The sequence below is a fragment of the Mustelus asterias genome, chromosome 4 (assembly GCF_964213995.1).
Source record: "Mustelus asterias chromosome 4, sMusAst1.hap1.1, whole genome shotgun sequence".
NCBI classification, from domain to species: domain Eukaryota; kingdom Metazoa; phylum Chordata; class Chondrichthyes; order Carcharhiniformes; family Triakidae; genus Mustelus; species Mustelus asterias.
This window is the reverse complement of record NC_135804.1, coordinates 46,645,096-46,668,949: the sequence shown is the minus strand read 5'-3', so window position 1 is coordinate 46,668,949 and position 23,854 is coordinate 46,645,096. Positions and strand designations below refer to the sequence as shown.

Genomic DNA, 23,854 nt, shown 5'->3' with positions numbered 1-23,854 from the left:
TCTGACAGCATCCGAGGAGAGAGAGAGCAGAGCCAACAAGAGAGCGAACAGAACACGTCATCTAGTCATGAAACGCTAGCTGTTCTCTCCCCACAAGTGCTGTCAGACCTGCTGAGATCTTCCAGCATTTTCTGTTTTTGTTGCACGTTAGGAGTTGTTCTGACAAATTGCTACCTTATTGCATTTAAGTATCCATGCATACATGTACTATTTCTTTGATAATATCCTTTTTAACAATAAAATAAGTTAGGTTGAATTACTTACCATCATCAAGTGTGATATCCTGTAGGCCAATGGCCTGAAAAGGCAACTCACTATCCTCTGGTTCCTGTTTAATGTTCATTGATGCTCTCTCTGGTGTTGAAAATGGCGATGGATCACACATATCGTGATGTGTCAATGGAGGAGGTGCGGACAGACTTCCTAAACTTGTACTATGTAGCTGTGGTGAGGTTTGTCCAGAGTGTGGAGAATGTCCCAAAGAGTGAGCTGCTGTTGGAGATGGTGAAGAAGCTGGACCTGAATTTGGAGAACAGTACATTTGCTGCATTTGTTGACATCCAAGGTTGATTTGAAGTGGACCAGCTACATCAGGCTGATAGGATAATTTTTCATATCTCTGGCTAGAAACAGAGTTCATGGGAAGACCTGGCTGTCCATTATACATCATGTTAGATTGCATAGGCTGATAAGAAGGCCTGATAGGTGGAGCTGGTGTTGGGAAGGACTGGTGACTCAAGGAAGGCATAATGGGACATTCTGAACCTGGACTAATGCTTCTTCCTGATAGGTGTGGCATACACGTTACTGATGGAGAAATCATTGGTGCATACGTTTGCTGCATTGGAGGGCCGAGGTTCCTCTGTGACGCAGATGCCAAATTTTCATGAAGGTGGCCAGTATCTGAGGAAGGCAGCTGAGATCCAACTTGGTGTAGACCAGATACACTAGCAGTGTGTGCAACAGGCATTGGAAGGGTAGGAATCGTGGGCAATTCCAACTCATCAGTATGCTCCATTTTGATTAAAACTGTGAAGAAAAAGAAAAGACAAATTAATTGCAGGTGTACAGAATAACGTGCTATTAATGCATTAACACATCTCACTTTGTCACGATTTTTGTTGATACCATGGTCTCAGGTTGGGACATGGTATCTTAAGTATCAACTCATCTGAGTTGGCTAACATCCAAGACAAAAGGCCGTGGACTCAAACTTTATTGTAGGATTTAAGCACATAATCTGACACATCATTGCAGTACTGAATGAGTAATGCATTTTCAAATGTGCAATTATTTAGCTGAAATGTTGAACAAAGGTTTTGTCTGCCTACTCCAGTGATCCCATGACACTATTCGATGAGGAGTAAATATGTCTCCTCTGAAACAACAAACTAACAACAGGACAATTATCATTCGTTTCACTGTTATTTTGGGAATCTAGCTGCTTACAGAGTGACTGCCACATTGACCGAGATAATATCACTTCAAAAAGTGAATTCTTGCATATGAAGTTTTATGCCATATGAAAGATACCATTGCAATGATGCACACAGTCATGAAGTGCTATATAAATACAAGTCATTTTTTTCTCATCACTCAGTCCCTAGACCCAAATCCAATTGGCCATTTAGTATAATGATCATAGGCAATGAGAATTAACAAGCTATATAAACAGTAGGACTGAACTTGATTATTCCATCTTGTAACATCCACACAAATGTATACTAAGGGACCAATAGAGAGATCAAGATTCTTGATTCCCTCAAGACTTTTCTCTTTAGCTCAGGAACACCTAGGCCAAAATAAACATCCTGATCAGTGAATTCAGCACAAATCAGGGACCAAATCTTTTGACCTGTGGCTCTGGATCATACAAAGGTATTTTAACCACCAAGTTATCATAATAATATAAACTACACTATTTAAGTAGAACTTTATGGGGATAACTTTGCCTCTTTCAAAAACGGATTTAAAAGTCTGAAATTACATTCACTGCAGTTATTATTCGGTTCTTGCAGTTTAATCAAAAATGCAGCTCACTCGATAAGAAGACATCTGCTTAATATGCGCATACTGCAACAGAAAGCACCTGCTTTTCACACCAACTCAGTTCCACAATTTATGAACATAATGTTAACTGGGACCACAAGATTCCAAATAATTCCCCTCCAAGTTGCATCTCTCTCACACATTTTCAATGTATATTTTAAATAAAGGAAACAAGGCAAAGAATTAGCAATGCAAGACATTTTTTTTTTTAAATAGAGGCACTTACCCTTCTTTAAGAGTATTGTTTACATATCTTCATGGCAGAATTGCAAACTGCCAAGTATAGAAGGATGACTCAAAGGGATGAAAACTTGTATTCTAAAACTGCTTAAATTTTAGCTTACTAATTGAGCTTTTAAAAAGGTGTATGTTAAAATCATTCCATAATCACCTCACTTTGCCCAATGCTTTTTCAGTGGAATTTTTGGTAAAGGTTACAGTGCAGTTAGGAACCATAATTTTTTTAATATAAAGTCAGATTTTGCAGTGCAGCCAGGTGGTATCACAAAACTTGGAATATGGGTAGCTTTGTCTCCATTTAAACATATCAAATAGTTTGCAACAAATGTTAACAGCTGCTTTCAACATTTCAACTCAACTTTGAAGACATAAATACAATCACTTATACCACTTCTACTGCTCCATTTAAGTTTCATATTCACTGGAAGTTTAATTGTTTTGACATTTTAAAATGAAGTTCCTTTCCTTGTGCACGTTTATGAATCTGCATTTACAAATGACTCCAAATATTTTATAAACAAATGTTTTTCTGGTTTCATTGAAATACAAACAAGTTCCCAATTATAGTTTTCTAGAAAACTTAATACACATTTTTTTGAAAAGCACACCAACGGATCTTCCATAGCATTGCTCATTTGGTTGGAGAATATGTTTTGTTATAATGACAACAAGGTTGCAATTTTAGTTGATGTTCGGCATCATTGTGTACAAGGAAGGGAAATATATCTTTATTCCTATGATTTTAGTAAAAAGTTAGTGCATGGTCCAATCTCCGACAGTCATGTACTTGGAAAAACAATCTGGCAAACTGTGTCTTTTGCATCCATGAACTGCACATTTCATACTAAACTATTTGGCTTTGTTTTTTAAATCTCCTGTCAAAAAGATATTATAAATTACTCTCCTGGCTACCAACTCTAATGATTTCATTACGTAAGTGACAAATACTCAAGAAAGACAATTCAATAGCGGTCATGTTTTCATAAGCTGGTAAAATACCATAAAACAAGCTATTTTAAAGGTTTTCCAAAATTTGGGTTGCAAAAAAAAACTTATGACCAGGTGCAGTGTGTAAATCTTCTAGCCTTGTAGATTCTCCCATGTAATTCATGAAAAGCTTCTCATATTTAAAGCAGAGAAATGTGCCTTTCCCAAAAGGAAAGAGAATCAAAGTAAATGCATGAACTTGCTAACAGACTGTCAAACAAATGATCTTCCAGACCTGCAGCAGTTAAGTGGACTTCTTTAGTGAGACAGAATGGTTTTATATGGCAAGTAACATATGAAGTGGAAGGGGAGCTGTTTTTGGAGCAATTGTTGGGGGGGAAGTGGGGGGGGAAAGAAGAGAGAGAGAGAGAATAGTTCTGAAGCAAGGGAAAGTAAATAACACACTTAAAATTAAAATGCAAGGAAAATAGCTTCGCTTTAAAAGAGGATGCTAACTTTGTGGTATCATTTTTAGCCAGTTTCTAAAATAAACCAATGATTTGAGACAAGTAACCAAAAACATTTGGCTGCTTCACTTTAAAATGCTCAGATGACAGCTCAAGCCTACACATTTCACACCGCTTTCCCATTGCCTTGGGTGCCATACGCCCACATGTGCACTGTTGTTAGCGACAAACAATTTGCGACAAGTTCAAGCCTCAGCTTCTGCCAGTTTAGCAGAAGACCGTGGTTTACAGATAATAACTGGTTGCTGCTTAACAGTACAACAAGCCACTTCCTGCCAACACCTGTCCTGATCCATCATTGGTCCACTGAACAGATCTTGCAATGAAAACAGGAAACACATCAAGTAGGCTGCATTATGAGCACTCAGCTTTGGTGAAATATCTCATTATTTTACAGCTCTATGGCAATACTATAGGTAAACATTATCACAAACAAAGTACGGAATTTAAATTCTCTCCTCTCAGCTGGAAAGAAGCAGGAGTATAGCTAAAATGGAGTTCTCCATTTCTTGCCAATTCCCTACTTCAGGTTGCTGCTTTAAGTACAAGGTGAGAGAGGCTCCTGATGGATTCCTGCTGGCCCCATAACTTACATATGACCTCAATGGCATCTTTACTCATTTTTTGGATTTAAACAGGAAAGCGTCTCCAGATCCCGACACCAAAGTCCAGAATTCTTCATGCTTGGGCTCCCCACTTTCCAACTCTGCTACCATCACAACATTCCTCCCATCCTAACTCTCTGTGATAGCAAACTTGTATTAGCTTGTCACTGGCCAATCCATGCCCCCCCCCCCCCCCCCATTCCTTATATTTTTGAATATTTCAACATTGCTCAAATTGTTTAATTGTGATAAGTTTAATACTAACTATCTTACTATTCAGAAGTGTTAATTTTATCCATCGAGAACAACAAAAAGTTGGAAAGCAGCAATAAGGCATATAATCGAGGAGTTCTGATAATTTACTCTATGGGATCAAAATTCAACCTTTGACACATTTTGATGTATTTCTCCATAGGGGAACTTTCCCAAGTAAATTTATATCCACTATTGGTGCTGATGTTCTGACTAGATTTTGCTGTGCTCCATAAAAATGTCATTATCAGAGTTTTGGGAAGTAAAACATTCTTAGCGGGATATTCATTATGGTATACAACTTTTCATATAAAACTGTTGAGTTCCCAGTATGACTCGAGTTTATCTTAAATTATACTGATCAAGGGAGTATTGAGTTTGAACTTTAGTATGTACCAATTTAGCTAATTTCAGCAGAACAATGGTGGATGTTATAAATTGATTCAATGGGCCCTATTTTACCATTTGGAGTCTAAGGGCCGGATCCGGGCGTAAATAGAGATCCAAGCCCGGAATCCTCCTTGCAGCGCGCCCATACACTTTGGGAAAATATTTCAAAATATGGATTGGGGGGGGGGGGGGGGGGTGAAATATTATCCCAAATTTTTGACTGTCAGGTTTTTGGTTCCTGCGATTATAGTTTTGACATTATCTTCCAAAGGGAATTCCTCTAATTCTGTGCAATGTTCAGATGAAAACAAGATGAAAGAAAGGATCCAATCAGATGACAGATTAGAGGCAGATTAGCTGCACCCAACGTTGCCCATGAAAATCACATTCATAAGGAGGGGCACATCTGCCATGGAATGTGAGAGAAGAGTTGCCAATACAAACTTCTTCTCACTGTGGTTGATTTCCCAGATTTAGTAATTTCCTTGAATCTTATTTCCAACCAAGTTCCACCACGGGGACAATTCTTCCAAGTTCACCACATGACTCTGAACATTTGAGCACCTGGCTCATGGCTACAGGAACATCAACAATCCAGTTACAGATCACAAATGTATTATACAGGTCACTAATTGCTCACTAGGACACTGTAGTTTAATTACCTTTCCCCTCGATAATTAGGCAGCACAAAGAAGATGCCACATTATTTTCAGTTTGCAAGATTCTCCCAAGTCCATCCCCCCACCCACTCCCTCCCCCCTCCTCCAGCAGACACCAGCAGAAGGCCAGGAAGGTGCTGCAGGCTCTCGAAGGACTGCAGGTTGGAAGGAAGGTGGAGGGAGACCAGCGATCGAGGTAGGTTGGGGGTGTGCACTGCCAAGGGGGGCCTGCCTCCCAGGGGGATCTGATCCGGGTGGGGGGGGGGGGGGGGGGGGGCCCTGCCAGGGTGGTTAGCGGGGAGGTCAGCGGGGAGGTCTGCGAAGGATGGTCGAGGAAGATGGGCTTTGGGGGTTCCCCTGCAGAATAGAAATCCGCTTCGGATTTTTATTCTGCAGGTCGCTTACAGCGTGGATCCGGAACGGGCCAGAAGACGGTAAAGTGGGATTTGGCGGCAGAGTTGGGCGCGCGGTTCATTAAGTCGATTTAAATGCATGCTAATGCATTTAAATCGTCGGGCTGCCCGATTCTGGCGCAGACCGGACCCGTGCCCAAATCGGGTGTCGGTAAAGCCGCGATCTGCTCGGATTTGGGTGCAGATCGCGTTAAAGGCCCGACGCCCGACTTTACCGCGATTTTGCACCCGAAAATGGGCACGAACTTTTGGTAAAATAGGGTCCAATGAATTTACATGAGGGTAACTGGTCAGAATGTTTCTTATCCATTGACTGTCACTATAAGCACATATCGGCCTATGGCAGAATTTGGCTTAGCATTGAGGACCCCTCTCCTACCAGTGGAGAATGAGCCTACTGCACTCCCTGTTGCTTTATATGAATCATAATTGTCTGGTACTCTTCTGTACCTTGTCAAATGTCTGAACACCAGCAAACAATTAACACTCAGAAGCGCAAGGGAAAAAACTGGCATGAACAATATAGGATCGTCCAGTTACCCTATCTTCCAACTGCACCACCAATAACAGGGCGAGAACAAGACAATAGTTTAAAAGTACAGTTCAGCTACTCCCGTGCAATCTAGCCTAACCACTCCGTGGTTTTCATTGTTCAGATTTGATTAAATGCGGAAGAACTAAGCCACTACATCAAATGCAAGATCAACAGCTATCGATGGTAATTTAACTGTCAGCTACAACAATTTTTCTCTCCCTTTAAATATTTAACCCAGAACTCCAATTCTTCTGGAATGAGAAGGCAGATACAATGTGGTCAACTTGACTTTTAAACATAAGAAAAGTTGCTGCACTATTGTTTATGCAACTTGCACCTATAAACTGTGTCAGAATTTATTTCAAATGGTGAATGAACAATGCTAGACCCATTAGACATGCCCTAGTCCATTTTATTTCCTTGAGCTTTTGCAAAGCGAATTGCTGTAATTGGGATATTGCAATGGCATGGTGTCCTCTACAGGACATCTGGGATCTATGGTAACAGCACAAGCAAATGGATCTTCTTAAAACAACTAGACTGAAAATGTGTTAATAAACAGCACAGATTTGGAGTCAAGAAGCGCACATTAGAATATTGAATACAATGTCAAACCAGATACAGAAAGTGAAATAAAAAAGTGAATATAAAGATTGGATTAAGTGTTCGGAATTGAGGAAAATTAAGATTAAAAAATGAAACTGGGATAAAAGAAAGAAAGGAGATAAAATGAGATTGATAAATGCAGCTGTCTGAAGGGGTGTTTTGATACACGACTTAGCATACCAGTGAGAAATGCTAAGTGTTTACCTATTTGACTAGGGGAAAACAATGGGGTGTAGAAGGGGTGACTCTGAAGTGGAGAGATAAGGAAATTGGCACTTATATGCTAATAACTGGTCCACAGGGTGGGTAACAATAAAGGGAAAGAATGATATATCCATTGCACAATAACTGAAGAAAAGGAAAGGGTAGAAACAGCTACCAGCATAGCTACACCCAAGTCTCGTCCAAAAGGTTATTGCTAAAAGGCAGATGTTTAAAATTCAAAACTTGAACAGAGAAGATTGTACTTTCACTGAAACTGAAGAGAGTTTTCCCAAATGTGGACAAAGCGTATTAACTATCTGCTAGATTTAGCTCAGTTATATAATATTGGATGTTGTTTTGGAAAACTCAGTTCAGAAAACGAAGGTAGTTGGGAACAAAGGGGTAAGTTCATGTAAAAGTGTGCGTGTGTGTCGCCATCAGCGTAAAGTGCACTGTTGTTGTGTATTGTAGTCTTTATCATGCTTGAATTGATTTATTAGTGTCAAATGTATTGGAATACAATTAAAAGTATTGCTTCTTGTGTACTAGAAGACAAAACATACCGTTCATAGAGTACATGGGGAGAAAGAAAGGAGAGGATGCAGAATATAGTGTTGCAGTTACAGATAGAGTGTTAAGAAAGATCAGCTTAATATATGGTAGGTGAATAGGGCCAATCTGCCTTACCTACACATCTTTAGACACTAAGGGAAAATTTAGCATGGCCAATCCATCGGACCTGCACATCTTTGGACTGTAGGAGGAAACCTAGTCATAGCTAGGGTGTGGAGAAAGATCAGCTTAATATATGGTAGGTCCATTCAAAAGTCTAATGGCAGCAGGGAAGAAGCTGTTGAGTTCGTTGGTACATGATCTCAGACATTTGTATCTTTTTTCCCAATGGAAGAAGGTGGAAAAGAGTATGTCTGGGTTGCGTGGGGTTCTTGATTATGCTGGTTGTTTTTCCGAGGCAGCGTAGATGGGGTTAATGGATGGGAGGCTGGTTTGCGTGATGGATTGGGCTATGTTCACAACCCTTTGTAGTTTCTTGCGGTCTTGGTCAGAGCAAGAGCTATACCTCGCTGTGATACATTGGAAAAGAGGTTTTCTATGGTGCATCTGTAAAAGTTGGAGAGAGTCATAGCGGACATGCCAAATTTCCTTAGCCTCCTGAGAAAGTAAAGGCATTGGTTGGCTTTCCTAACTAGCGTGGAAGGACCAGGGCAGGTTGTTGGTGATCTGAACACCTAGAAACTTGTGTGTTTTTCTTTTAACTAATATCCTTAATAATTGATCCCAAAATGACTGAACTATTCCTCCCTGTTTACAGATCTTTTCTCACACTATTCCAAATTGAAAATATGCACCACAAAGAACCGGTGTTCCAAGTTACCCTGTGTTTCGGGATGCCCTCGCATTTATCAGCGGGGTTCTTAACATGAGAGAAAGAAAAATGATTTTTTTTAAATTCCAAAAACAATTAAAATCTAAATACTTGTAAAAGTAAATTTTCATTGTGTGAGAGAGATTGTTTGCCAGTAATGTAGTAGTTAAGGAGTGTCTTAAGATTGAAATGGAAAGTTTGAACATTGTTAGCTTAGCCCATTTTGCATATAATTAATAGTGAACACCATCAGTCCATTATTTTAATGGTAAATTCTGGCCCAATCCATTGAAGATGTAACTACATTTCCCAGTATAAGCAAAAAAAATCTTAATATCATAAGTCAATCATTTCTCAAATATTCTCTTCTGGTCTTTTTTTTTTGCTTGAAAGTAGCAGCAATTACCATTTCAAATGTCATAACTCAATGAGTTGCTGCCAAACCAAACAGTCTGTCTGCCAGCACATACACAAAAATCAGATTCTGAACTGTAGAGTAGAAAGAAAAATAACCACGTATGCTGGAAAGCATCGGGGCTTCTAATTTCTGCTGAACTCTTTGTCCTCATATTTCACTTAATATTTGGGTTTGCCATGATCGTATTCGTTTTCTCTCAACCCTATCATTCTTGGCTTTTCCTGAATAAATTCTACAAGCAGGTTTTCCCAACATCTGCAATGAATCATCAATGAATATATTTTCCTTGAGAACTATAAGTGAGATAGCAAAGCTATCCCATTTTTCAGACATTGATCTCCCCTGCCCAGCAGTTCAATGTTTGTTACAACCCATCATTCTACCCTGCTTCTTGGGCAATTTTCTTTTTATTTGAAGACCAAGTTGAGATTCAGTACTGAAATGACAATTCTTAAATATTGCACTTTATTGTAATTTTGCTGAAGAGAAAATACAATTCCCCTTGTTTTTGCAGTGAAAATTAAACCAACTGAATGAAATGATTTACCTGGCATGTAGGTGAAGCGTTGGGACTGACTTCTTTTTCTCTTGCCATTACAAACATAAAATTGAACTTGAACTGCAGACGTAATATTTTTATTATGGTATGGAGGGACTTCAACAACAAGATTAACCTGAAATAAGACAACTTCAAAGAATAAGTTCACGCACCATCGACTTTCCAGTTTTTAAAAGTAAAAAAAAAAAGTACATTTTGTTGATTATTAAGATTGCTTTTGAATATTGAGCAGCAAATTAAGTCCAGCTGTAATAAAACTGCAACAACAGTTCTTGGTATCTTTCATGATTCACCTCGCTCCTTAATGAAATGAAGAATAAATTTAGGGGATGTTGGGGGAATCAAAACTAAATGTGTGGTTTTAAAATAATGAAATATCTGCCAAAGACTCAAATGGTTTAAAATTAAAGAATGCAAGTGGCATCCAAAAAAGAGATTTTCCATGTAACTTGAGCAACGTTTTCCAACCAGAAAACAAAGGTTTCCAATTACAAGTAGAATAATGGCAACACAATGGAATTCAACTCAGTTTAACAGACGTAGTAACATTATCATTGGCACAAGCCCACAATTTCTAATATCAAGGAGATTAACATTGAAGACTCTAGCCAATTTTGATTTTTGAAGTAAAATGCTAAGAATATGATTCACTTGCAAAAATACTATGATTAAGATGTAATGTGGGGGTCTGTAAAATTCTCCAATGCTACCCAAAGCACCAGAAATATTGCACATAATTTAAAAAAAACATTTTCAAGATTAATTTTCTCTTACTCAAAATTAGTTGAAAGTCAGCTTTGAACTTGGGTTCAATTCCCTTAGCCCAAACAGTGATAAACAGCATTAGAAAAAAAGTCAAAAAACCAAAATCAAGTCAATCTAGATAAAAGAGGAAATAGATCAGGATTGGCTTTCATCTTCACAGTTCATGCAACTCAGCATCATTTGGACAAAACTTAGAAAAGTTTACTTTAATTTTCTAACAGTCATCCAAACTGCGATAAGCAACCACTCAAAACATCTCAAGGCTGTCTAAATTTTACCATACTGAATCACATTAAAAAGGAAAATTAAATATCTTACCCCTTGAAACTTCTCCCTGATAATTTTTCCTTCTACCTCCCATTGAGGGCGTCCATCTGTAGAACACATTAGAGCAATCTAAGAATTTATCTACAAAAACGATTTTGCATACGTGCAACTAAGGGCCTGCAACACTCAGGCACACGGGCACAAACAGCCCTTTGAATTGCCGTCTTTGTGATCAGTATTCTCACGCACTCACACAGGAATATGTCTTGTAATCAGCTAATATTCACTTTTCTTCAAGGTGGCTGGCCAGAAGTACTTGAATTTTTACATTGTACATAGACTCTCACACTCACACATGCTAGGCACACATATCTGTCCAGTATGCATATCCAGACACATGCACAGACATCCAGGCTTGTACTTATATAGTGCGTTACCATATTTTTCAACAACTATTTAGTGCATAGTATTAGCTCAGACAAAAACAATTTAATAACTGAACACCAAATTTCGTAATAATGTTAACTGAGTGGTAACCACTGGCCACAGTACAGCAAGATTTACATTTCTAAATAGCGCAACGGGATCTTTAATGTCTATCTGAGCAGGCTTTGGTTTAATGTCTTATTGGAAGGATATCATCAAACGATGGAACAATTCCTCAGTTTTGCAGCTATCAGCTCAAATCACGGGCTCAAGTCCATGAGAAGATTTTGAATCCAAAACCTTGTGAATCCAGAACCATTCACTATCAATTGAGACAGACTGGCTCACACAATTACAGGATTAGTTAACTCAGCCCAAACCAGGGATCAAAATGGGATTCTTCTAGTTTATAAGAATCAGTGCCACATATTAGGTAGAATAAAGTCACAATGACATACATACACAATCTTTAAAAAAAAATAGTTTTATTTACAATTATTCATGTTGGTTTTGAAGTATTATCTTCGTTCAGCATCGCATTTGTTTTCAAAATAACATCAAGACAGTTATGACCTGCTGGCAACTTTCAATAATACACCCAATTCAACATTTATGGAAGCTGAAGTACCTGCAAATTTACTTTAAAAAAGCAGCAGAGGGTGACATAGTTGGAAGCCTGGGAGTTGAGCCAGTACTTGCAGAAGAGCCCAAGGAAATGAGAAAACGTTCAATCCTTAGTTTATAGTTTCAAAATATTTTAAAGCAAGCAAGCACAATCATATACGAGTCTTAAAAAGTACTTGATAATACTGTCCAGGGGCATCCAGAGAATTTTTCTCCCTTAAGTGATGTAGACTAAAAACTGAAAAAACATTCCCAGTACTCAAGAAAGGATAATTTTCAAAAGACGTTTACAGTTCCCACTGGAGGAGAGGTTCCCATATATTGATTACTGATCCAGAATACAGGAGTCAAGTTCTAACACATGGAAATATTATTTTGCTTAGGAAGAATTATTTGAGCTCAACACTGACCCAGTGATGATTTATGATAAAATGTTTACCTTTAAAATATAAAATTTGCAAAATTGTTCTATGAAATACTTTCCAAAATTAAAAAGAATTCCTTGAAATGATTGGCATAACTCATTTAATTGTATTAAGTAGTCAACTACTTAAAATATTTGGCAAATAAGCAATTTTACTAAACTACATGTACTTATGGGGAGCCTATTAGCTCAAGCTGTCTAGAACACAGTTCTTAAAATGGGCCATACCATACCAACTGAGGTAGTTCTTGGGGCTTGCCTCTTCGCCTTCCCCATTGTGACATTATGCATAGAGATGCGTGGAGAGCCATGAATAGCAACCCTCAGATAAAGAGGACATTACATGGAGAGAGACAAGCGAGCATTTATATAGCACCCTTAATGCAAAACATTCTAAAGAGCTTTGCAGAAGCTTTATAAAACAAAAATTTGACACCAAACTAAATAAGGAGATATTAGACCAGATGATCAAAGGCTTAATCAAAGAGGTGGGCTTTAAAGGACTTCTTAACGGTGGAAAGGAAAAAAAAGGTGGAGAGGTTGAAGAATGAATTTCAGAGCATAGTGCATTGCAGTTGATGATGCAGCTACCAATGGTAGAACAATTAAAAATTAGGGATGCTCTAGAGGCTGGAATTAGAATGCAGTTGTCTTTGGAGTGTTGTGGAGCTGGAGGAGATTACTTAGATAGGAAGAGATAAGGTTACAGGAGGATTTGAAAATAAGGATGAACATTTTAAAATGTTAAGTATTGCTTAAGTGGGAGTTCATGTCAATAAGCACAGAGATGAGGGGTGAATGAATCTCGGTAAGAACACAGCAGCACAATTTTAAATGACCTCAAGTTTATGGAAATAGAATGCTGGAGACCAGCCAGGTTGCCTTTGAATAATCAAGTCTAAAAGGTAACATGAGGGTTTCAGCAGCAGATGAGCTAAGGCAGGGGCAGAGACAGAATGTTACAGAGGTGGAAACTGGTGGTCTTTATAATGACATAGATATGGAGCTGGAAGTTCATCCTTCAGTATGACACTAAGTTTGCAAACAGTTCGAGCTAGGGAAATTATATAGCAGGACTGGAAACAATAGCAACTCAGGATGACTTTAACGTATTACTGCATCATGTACCACATCAAATCAGAATCTTTTCTGAGCAAACTAAAAATTTGAAGCCACAGTCTAACAGCAAGTTATTCTCAGGTTGTATGCTCTATTTTCCAATTAGGAAATTTGGATTGTTATCTAAGCTTTACACATTTGCAATTTCATTTCCTTATTAGATAAAGCAAATTGCATTTCTTGCTCTCAATTTTAGCCTCGGTGGAATATCTTCCAGACAACAAAGTTTTTAATTCAATTTCACAACTTGTAAAAGTGGGATTTGTCTATAAAACCTCAGGTTTCTTCATTGACCAACATCCAAGCAGGTAACCAATAACATAACCTGACTGACTCAAGTCTCAATGTCCAAGGTCAGCATTTGGGAATATTATTAACAGCTTTTCCCACCCCCATTTTCACATACTGATCCCCTTCAGTGATACCAAAAGATGAAACTCTCCTCAGGACATCATGAGGCTGAAAATATTTTCAGTCAATGACTTAAACATGATAGAATGGTGAAGAGAAATAGATCTCTTGTGATAGCGAGTTGAGGAACAGGGAGAGAGTGCAGTTAAACATGTGGTTGCAGGGATGGTGTAGGAGGGAGGGTTTCAGATACATGGATAATTGGAATACATTGGGGGAGGGGTAATTATGATGCGATTAGGCAAGAATTAGGGGGCATAAGTTGGGAACAGAAACTGTCAGAGAAAGGAACTAATGAAAAGTGGAACTTTTTCAAGGAACAAATACTGGATGTCCTTGATAGGTATGTTCCTGTCAGGCAGGGAGGAAATGGCCGAGTGAGGGAACCATGGTTCACAAAAGAGGTGGAATGTCTTGTGAAAAAGGAAGAGGGAAGCTTATGTAGGGATGAGGAAACAAGGTTCAGATGGCTCGATTGAGGGTTACAAGTTAGCAAGGAATGAGCTGAAAAAGGGGCTTAGGAGAGCTAGGAGGGGACATGAGAAGTCCTTGGCGGGTCGGATCAAGGAAAACCCCAAGGCTTTTTACTCTTATGTGAGGAATAAAAGAATGACCAGGGTGAGGTTAGGGCCGGTCAAGGACAGTAGTGGGAACTTGTGTATGGAGTCAGTAGAGATAGGCGAGGTGATGAATGAATACTTTTCTTCAGTGTTCCCCAAGGAGAGGGGCCATGTTTTTGAGGAAGAGAAGGTGTTACAGGCTAATAGGCTGGAGGAAATAGATGTTCGGAGGGAGGATGTCTTGGCAGTTTTGAATAAACTGAAGGTCGATAAGTCCCCTGGGCCTGATGAAATGTATCCTAGGATTCTGTGGGAGGCAAGGGATGAGATTGCAGAGCCTTTGGCTTTGATCTTTGGGTCCTCGCTGTCCACGGGGATGGTGCCAGAGGACTGGAGAATGGCGAATGTTGTTCCTCTGTTTAAGAAAGGGAATAGAAATGACCCTGGTAATTATAGACCGGTTAGTCTTACTTCGGTGGTTGGTAAATTGATGGAAAGGGTCCTTAGGGATGGGATTTACGACCATTTAGAAAGATGCGGATTAATCCGAGATAGTCAGCACGGATTCGTGAAGGGCAAGTCGTGCCTCACAAATTTGATAGAATTTTTTGAGGAGGTAACTAAGTGTGTTGATGAAGGTAGGGCAGTTGATGTCATATACATGGATATTAGTAAGGCGTTTGATAAGGTCCCCCATGGTCGGCTTATGATGAAAGTGAGGAGGTGTGGGATAGAGGGAAAGTTGGCCGATTGGATAGGTAACTGGCTGTCTGACCGAAGACAGAGGGTGGTGGTCGATGGAAAATTTTCGGATTGGAGGCAGGTTGCTAGCGGTGTGCCGCAGGGATCAGTGCTTGGTCCTCTGCTCTTTGTGATTTTTATTAATGACTTAGAGGAGGGGGCTGAAGGGTGGATCAGTAAATTTGCTGATGACACCAAGATTGGTGGAGTAGTGGATGAGGTGGAGGGCTGTTGTAGGCTGCAAAGAGACATAGATAGGATGCAAAGCTGGGCTGAAAAATGGCAAATGGAGTTTAACCCTGATAAATGTGAGGTGATTCATTTTGGTAGGACTAATTTAAATGTGGATTACAGGGTCAAAGGTAGGGTTCTGAAGACTGTGGAGGAACAAAGAGATCTTGGGGTCCATATCCACAGATCTCTAAAGGTTGCCAGTCAAGTGGATAGAGCTGTGAAGAAGGCCTATAGTGTGTTAGCTTTTATTAACAGGGGGTTGGAGTTTAAGAGCCGTGGGGTTATGCTGCAACTGTACAGGACCTTGGTGAGACCACATTTGGAATATTGTGTGCAGTTCTGGTCACCTCACTATAAGAAGGATGTGGAAGCGCTGGAAAGAGTGCAGAGGAGATTTACCAGGATGCTGCCTGGTTTGGAGGGTAGGTCATATGAGGAAAGTTTGAGGGAGCTGGGGCTGTTCTCTCTGGAGCGGAGGAGGCTGAGGGGAGACTTAATAGAGGTGTATAAAATGATGAAGGGGATAGATAGAGTGAACGTTCAAAGACTATTTCCTCGGGTGGATGGAGCTATTACAAGGGGGCATAACTATAGGGTTCGTGGTGGGAGATACAGGACGGATATCAGAGGTAGGTTCTTTACGCAGAGAGTGGTTGGGGTGTGGAATGGACTGCCTGCAGTGATAGTGGAGTCAGACACTTTAGAAACATTTAAGTGGTTATTGGATAGGCACATGGAGCACACCAGGATGATAGGGAGTGGGATAGCTTGATCTGGGTTTCAGATAAAGCTCGGCACAACATCGTGGGCCGAAGGGCCTGTTCTGTGCTGTACTGTTCTATGTTCTATGTTCTATTCTGGGGAAGGTGGGACCTGTACAAACAGGACCGGGTGCACCTGAACCAGAGGGGCACCAATATCCTAGGAGGGAAATTTGATACGGCTCTTCAGGGGGGTTTAAACTAATTTGTCAGGGGAGTGGGAAAAGGAGTTGTAGTCCAGAAGTCAGTGAGGGTGGTGAGGTATTGGGAAAGGTATCAGGGTCAAGGGTGGGTACCGGTAGACAGGAAGGTGGGTTGAAGTGTGTCTACTTCAATGCAAGGAGCATCCGGAACAAGGTAGATGAACTTGGGGCGTGGATTGGTACTTGGGACTACGATGTTGTGGCCATTACGGAGACGTGGGTAGAACAAGGATAGGAATGGTTCTTGGACGTTCCGGGGTATAGATGTTTCAGTAAGCGTAGGGAAGCTGGTAAAAGAGGTGGAGGAGTGGCATTGTTAATCAAGGATAGTTTAACGGCTGCGGAAAGGCACTTCGAGGGGGATCTGCACACTGAGGTAATATGGGCTGAGGTTAGAAATAGGAAAGGAGCGGTCACGTTGTTAGGAGTTTACTATAGGCCCCCAAATAGTAATAGAGATGTGGAGGAAGAAATTGCTAAGCAGATTATGGATATGTGTGGGGGTCACAGGGTAGTTGTCATGGGGGACTTTAACTTTCCAAATATTGATTGGAACATTTGTAGGTCAAATAGTTCGGATGGGGCAGTTTTTATGCAGTGTGTGCAGGACGGTTTCCTGACACAATATGTGGATAGGCTGACAAGAGGTGAGGCCACATTGGATTTGGTACTGGGAAATGAACCGAGCCAAGTGTTAGATTTGGTTGTGGGAGAGCACTTTGGAGATAGTGACCACAATTCGGTGTCTTTTGTTATTGCAATGGAGAGGGATAGGGCCGTACGGCAGGGCAAGGTTTACAATTGGGGGAAGAGGTAATTATGATGCGATTAGGCAAGAATTAGGGGGCATAAGATGGGAACAGAAACTGTCAGGGAAAGGCACTAATGAAACGTGGAACTTTTTCAAGGAACAAATACTGGGTGTCCTTGATAGGTATGTCCCTGTCAGGCAGGGAGGAAATGGCCGAGTGAGGGAACCATGGTTCACAAAAAAGGTGGAATGTCTTGTGAAAAGGAAGAGGGAAGCTTATGTAGGGATGAGGAAACAAGGTTCAGATGGCTCGACTGAGGATTACAAGTTAGCAAGGAACGAGCTGAAAAAGGGGCTTAGGAGAGCTAGGAGGGGACATGAGAAGTCCTTGGCGGGTCGGATCAAGGAAAACCCCAAGGCTTTTTACTCTTATGTGAGGAATAAAAGAATGAGCAGGGTGAGGTTAGGGCCGGTCAAGGACAGTAGTGGGATCTTGTGTATGGAGTCAGTAGAGATAGGCGAGGTGATGAACAAATACTTTTCTTCAGTGTTCACCAAGGAGAGGGGCCATGTTTTTGAGGAAGAGAAGGTGTTACAGGCTAATAGGCTGGAGGAAATAGATGTTCGGAGGGAGGATGTCCTGGCAGTTTTGAATAAACTGAAGGTCGATAAGTCCCCTGGGCCTGATGAAATATATCCTAGGATTCTTTGGGAGGCAAGGGATGAGATTGCAGAGCCTTTGGCTTTGATCTTTGGGTCCTCGCTGTCCACAGGGATAGTGCCAGAGGACTGGAGAATGACGAATGTTGTTCCTCTGTTTAAGAAAGGGAATAGAAATGACCCTGGTAATTATAGACCGGTTAGTCTCACTTCGGTGGTTGGTAAATTGATGGAAAAGGTCCTTAGGGATGGGATTTACGACCATTTAGAAAGATGCGGATTAATCCGGGATAGTCAGCACAGATTCGTGAAGGGCAAGTCGTGCCTCACAAATTTGATAGAATTTTTTGAGGAGGTAACTAAGTGTGTTGATGAAGGTAGGGCAGTTGATGTCATATACATGGATTTTAGTAAGGCGTTTGATAAGGTCCCCCATGGTCGGCTTATGATGAAAGTGAGGAGGTGTGGGATAGAGGGAAAGTTGGCCGATTGGATAGGTAACTGGCTATCTGATCGAAGACAGAGGGTGGTGGTGGATGGAAAATTTTCGGATTGGAGGCAGGTTGCTAGCGGAGTGCCGCAGGGATCAGTGCTTGGTCCTCTGCTCTTTGTGATTTTTATTAATGACTTAGAGGAGGGGGCTGAAGGGTGGATCCGTAAATTTGCTGATGACACCAAGATTGGTGGAGTAGTGGATGAGGTGGAGGGCTGTTGTAGGCTGCAAAGAGACATAGATAGGATGCAAAGCTAGGCTGAAAAATGGCAAATGGAGTTTAACCCTGATAAATGTGAGGTGATTCATTTTGGTAGGACTAATTTAAATGTGGATTACAGGGTCAAAGGTAGGGTTCTGAAGACTGTGGAGGAACAGAGAGATTTTGGGGTCCATATCCACAGATCTCTAAAGGTTGCCAGTCAAGTGGATAGAGCTGTGAAGAAGGCCTATAGTGTGTTAGCTTTTATTAACAGGGGGTTGGAGTTTAAGAGCTGTGGGGTTATGCTGCAACTGTACAGGACCTTGGTGAGATCACATTTGGAATATTGTGTGCAGTTCTGGTCACCCCACTATAAGAAGGATGTGGAAGCGCTGGAAAGAGTGCAGAGGAGATTTACCAGGATGCTGCCTGGTTTGGAGGGTAGGTCTTATGAGGAAAGGTTGAGGGAGCTAGGGCTGTTCTCTCTGGAGCGGAGGAGGCTGAGGGGAGACTTAATAGAGGTTTATAAAATGATGAAGGGGATAGATAGAGTGAACGTTCAAAGACTATTTCCTCGGGTGGATGGAGCTATTACAAGGGGGCATAACTATAGGGTTCGTGGTGGGAGATATAGGAAGGATATCAGAGGTAGGTTCTTTACGCAGAGAGTGGTTGGGGTGTGGAATGGACTGCCTGCAGTGATAGTGGAGTCAGACACTTTAGGAACGTTTAAGCGGTTATTGGATAGGCACATGGAGCACACCAGGATGATAGGGAGTGGGATAGCTTGATCTTGGTTTCAGATAAAGCTCGGCACAACATCGTGGGCCGAAAGTCCTGTTCTGTGCTGTACTGTTCTATGTTCTATCTTTGCCTTCCCCTCCCACTTGCCATTCAATTGGCATTTCTAAGTTTTCAATCTGAAGTCACAGTATGCTCGAATAATTGTGGCTTCACAGGAGCAAGTCAAGAACTTTATCTCCTTTGACTTTATCTTTATCTTGACACAGGCAGCCAAAACCGGCCCACAGCAGCTGGAAATCCCATCACTGAAGCACGTGAAATCTTCAACAAGTTCTCGATAAAGAAGGACATGTGGTGAAATTTCTTGCATCATTTTGATCATTTATATAATCAAAATAATAGATGAGTTTAGTGATTATTTGTATAATTTGTAATTTTACTTCGAGTTGGATGCACTTAGCTGTGTTGAGCCAATTCTGAATTTCTTCAATATAGATGAGTAATATTTTGGTGCTGCGATAGTGTGCTGCAACAATTCTAAATCTGATGCCTTTGAAAGGTGTAAAATGAAGAACGTTCTTAAGAGAACCCCCCCCCCCCCCCAAGGCATCTTAATGGCAAGTTAAATAGAATAGTCAGTGATCGATTGGAGTTAAGGAGAAATGTCATGTCAATTGAGGATCCTCCCCCCTTCCCAGCCAATCCCCACTGTGGTTGACAAGGCACTCAACTGTGTCTGACCCATCTCCCAAACCTTTTTCCCCTCACCCCTTCTCCTCCCTCCCAGAACCATGACAGCATCCCTCTTATTCTCAATTTTCACCCAATCAGCCTCCACATTCAAAAGATCATCCTCTGCCATTTCCAGCACAATGCCACCACGAAACACACCTTCCCTCACCCTCCCCTGTCAGCATTCCACAAGGCCCACTCCATCTACAACACCCTGGTCCACTCCTCCACAGCCCCCAACCTTACATCCCCTTCCATGGCAACTTCGCATGGTTACAGAAGGTGCATCACTTGCCCCTTTTATCTCTTCCCACCTCTCCCCCCCAGGGTCCAAATAATGCTTAGTTTATCCAGCATTTCTGTTTTTATTACAAATTTCCAGTATCCACGTACTTTATTTTTATTTGAGAGTTTAATAGCCGGTTTTGTTCAAGGTTGTTTGCAGTTTTGATATATCTGTAAATTCCTAAACACAAGTAAAAACAAAAATCAAATAACTACTAATCTTTTTTCCCCTCATATTTGACAGATGTTAAAACTTCTACACAGCTAGATATAAACAGCAAAGCACACAACCTTTTCCTCTATTTTTTAAATATCCTCCACATATTGTATGATCTCTGTGCTAACGAGGAAAGCCAGGAATACATTTATCTTTAAAACTTCGTCAGACCACGTAACTGTGAGCTACTTGTTCATATTACTTCAACAGTCAATCATGGGGCCAGAAGGAGCAAAGTAAATAGTAGCAAATTGGTGCATTTATAAGAAAACAGGAAATTGCTGCGGGAGTCAGCCCCACAATCCTGCTCCGCCTTTCAATTTCTACATTAACTCCATTTTCTCACCCAATTCCTGTATCGCTCAAGTCTCTAAAGATGACATTCCATCTTTGCCCTGACTTGAATTTTCAAGTTTTACTTGTAAGAAAAATTTGCTTTTGTCTGAAAACTTGTTCACACTCCGTTTCTAAGCATATACCCTCAAATCAACTGTCCATACAAGAACAGGTTTTGCAGACCTTTCTGTGGTGAATGGGCAGCAAAATCATGGAAATTGCTATTTGCTACTAAATAGGCTCGAAAATGGATAGGTAGAAAACTGACCTATGCTGTGGACTCAGTTTTCTCAACCCTTTAGAGGTGGGCTGGAAAGCAGAAGGGTGGCAACATGGCAGAGGAAAGAGTAAGGAGAGAAAAGCCCTGGCAACCTCCCAGCAGGGTTCTGGGAATGGCGGCCTCCTTTATGGGAGAGGAGGAAGGCCCACAGAAGGCCTCCTTTGGTAGCAGTGGTTGCCACCACAGCAGTGGCATCACTGCTATCCAAGGGTCCACCCCTACCCAACCCCAATCATTGCACCCTGCCTCCCTCATGAACTTACCTGCTCTTTCAGGACACCACTAGCAATGGAGCTGTTGAAGCTGCTGAGCTATTAGCCCTCTGATTAGGATGGTAGCAGCTTTGGTGCGCCATTCTCAATTGTATGGCACCGCCAACAGCAGGCAATGAATTGGCCATGCTGTCAGTAGCATGTTGTACCATGGTCCCTGCCCCCACCAAAGTAAAGCCAGCTCCCAGTTTAGATTGTGGGAGCTGACCTCCAATAATGGCAAAATTCAGCCCTATATCCGAGAACATAACTGCACATTCTATCAACAATAACTTGTGCTAAAATAGCACATTTAGCACGATAAAGATGTCCCGAGGTGCTTTACATTTGAGTTACAAAGCTAAACTTGAAACAAGCTATGTTAGGCAATATTAGCATCTCCAAGGCAATATTAGAGCATACGATCAAAAACTTAGTCAACAAAACAAGTATTAAGGGAGGTTTTTAAAAGTAGGAAGGAGTGTTAGATGAGGTGGAGTGGTTTCAGGACGGAATTGAAAATGTTAGGTCCGAAGCAACTGAAAGCAGGACCAGCAATGATGGAACAAAAAAAAAAAAAAATCACACCCAGAATAGATGACAGCTCCTTTGAAGGGATGTGGGACTGGAGAAGATTAGAGATAGGAAAGAGTGAAGCAATGGAAGGATTTGAAAACAAGGATGAACATAGAACAGTACAGCACAGAACAGGCCCTTCGGCCCACGATGTTGTGCCGAGCTTTATCTGAAACCAAGATCAAGCTATCCCACTCCCTATCATCCTGGTGTGCTCCATGTGCCTATCCAATAACCGCTTAAATGTTTCTAAAGTGTCTGACTCCACTATCACTGCAGGCAGTCCATTCCACACCCCAACCACTCTCTGCGTAAAGAACCTACCTCTGATATCCTTCCTATATCTCCCACCACGAACCCTATAGTTATGCCCCCTTGTAATAGCTCCATCCACCCGAGGAAATAGTCTTTGAACGTTCACTCTATCTATCCCCTTCATCATTTTATACACCTCTATTAAGTCTCCCCTCAGCCTCCTCCGCTCCAGAGAGAACAGCCCTAGCTCCCTCAACCTTTCCTCATATGACCTACCCTCCAAACCAGGCAGCATCCTGGTAAATCTCCTCTGCACTCCTTCCAGCGCTTCCACATCCTTCCTATAGTAAGGTGACCAGAACTGCACACAATATTCCAAATGTGGTCTCACCAAGGTCCTGTACAGTTGCAGCATAACCCCACGGCTCTTAAACTCCAACCCCCTGTTAATAAAAGCTAACACACTATAGGCCTTCTTCACAGCTCTATCCACTTGACTGGCAACCTTTAGAGATCTGTGGATATGGACCCCAAGATCTCTCTGTTCCTCCACAGTCTTCAGAACCCTACCTTTGACCCTGTAATCCACATTTAAATTTGTCCTACCAAAATGAATCACCTCACATTTATCAGGGTTAAACTCCATTTGCCATTTTTCAGCCCAGCTTTGCATCCTATCTATGTCTCTTTGCAGCCTACAACAGCCCTCCACCTCATCCACTACTCCACCAATCTTGGTGTCATCAGCAAATTTACTGATCCACCCTTCAGCCCCCTCCTCCAAGTCATTAATAAAAATCACAAAGAGCAGAGGACCAAGCACTGATCCCTGCGGCACACCGCTAGCAACCTGCCTCCAATCCGAAAATTTTCCATCGACCACCACCCTCTGTCTTCGGTCAGTCAGCCAGTTACCTATCCAATCGGCCAACTTTCCCTCTATCCCACACCTCCTCACTTTCATCATAAGCCGACCATGGGGGACCTTATCAAACGCCTTACTAATATCCATGTATATGACATCAACTGCCCTACCTTCATCAACACACTTAGTTACCTCCTCAAAAAATTCTATCAAATTTGTGAGGCACGACTTGCCCTTCACGAATCCGTGCTGACTATCTCGGATTAATCCGCATCTTTCTAAATGGTCGTAAATCCCATCCCTAAGGACCCTTTCCATCAATTTACCAACCATCGAAGTAAGACTAACCGGTCTATAATTACCAGGGTCATTTCTATTCCCTTTCTTAAACAGAGGAACAACATTCGCCATTCTCCAGTCCTCTGGCACCATCCCCGTGGACAGCGAGGACCCAAAGATCAACGCCAAAGGCTCTGCAATCTCATCCCTTGCCTCCCAAAGAATCCTAGGATACATTTCATCAGGCCCAGGGGACTTATCGACCTTCAGTTTATTCAAAACTGCCAAGACATCCTCCCTCCGAACATCTATTTCCTCCAGCCTATTAGCCTGTAACACCTTCTCTTCCTCAAAAACATGGCCCCTCTCCTTGGTGAACACTGAAGAAAAGTATTAGAACATAGAACATAGAACATTACAGCGCAGAACAGGCCCTTCGGCCCACGATGTTGCACCGACCAGTTAAAAAAAAACTGTGACCCTCCAACCTAAACCAATTTCTTTTCGTCCATGAACCTATCTACGGATCTCTTAAACGCCCCCAAACTAGGCGCATTTACTACTGATGCTGGCAGGGCATTCCAATCCCTCACCACCCTCTGGGTAAAGAACCTACCCCTGACAT

The 23,854-nt window shown here is 41.4% G+C and overlaps 1 protein-coding gene across 2 annotated transcripts in view; it reads right to left on the bottom strand.

The window, feature by feature from the left end:
• nfatc3a (nuclear factor of activated T cells 3a) overlaps window positions 1-23,854 on the bottom strand; it is a 147,475-nt gene that overhangs the window by 47,528 nt on the left and 76,093 nt on the right. The window contains exons 7-9 of one of the 2 annotated variants that reach the window (XM_078210921.1): window positions 10,852-10,907; window positions 9,757-9,883; window positions 265-1,029 (exon numbers count right to left, since the gene is read on the bottom strand). In XM_078210921.1, the coding sequence (XP_078067047.1) occupies window positions 265-1,029; window positions 9,757-9,883; window positions 10,852-10,907 (948 nt within the window). The remainder of the gene's footprint in view (window positions 1-264; window positions 1,030-9,756; window positions 9,884-10,851; window positions 10,908-23,854) is intronic. The other variant, XM_078210922.1, reaches the window with a different exon arrangement.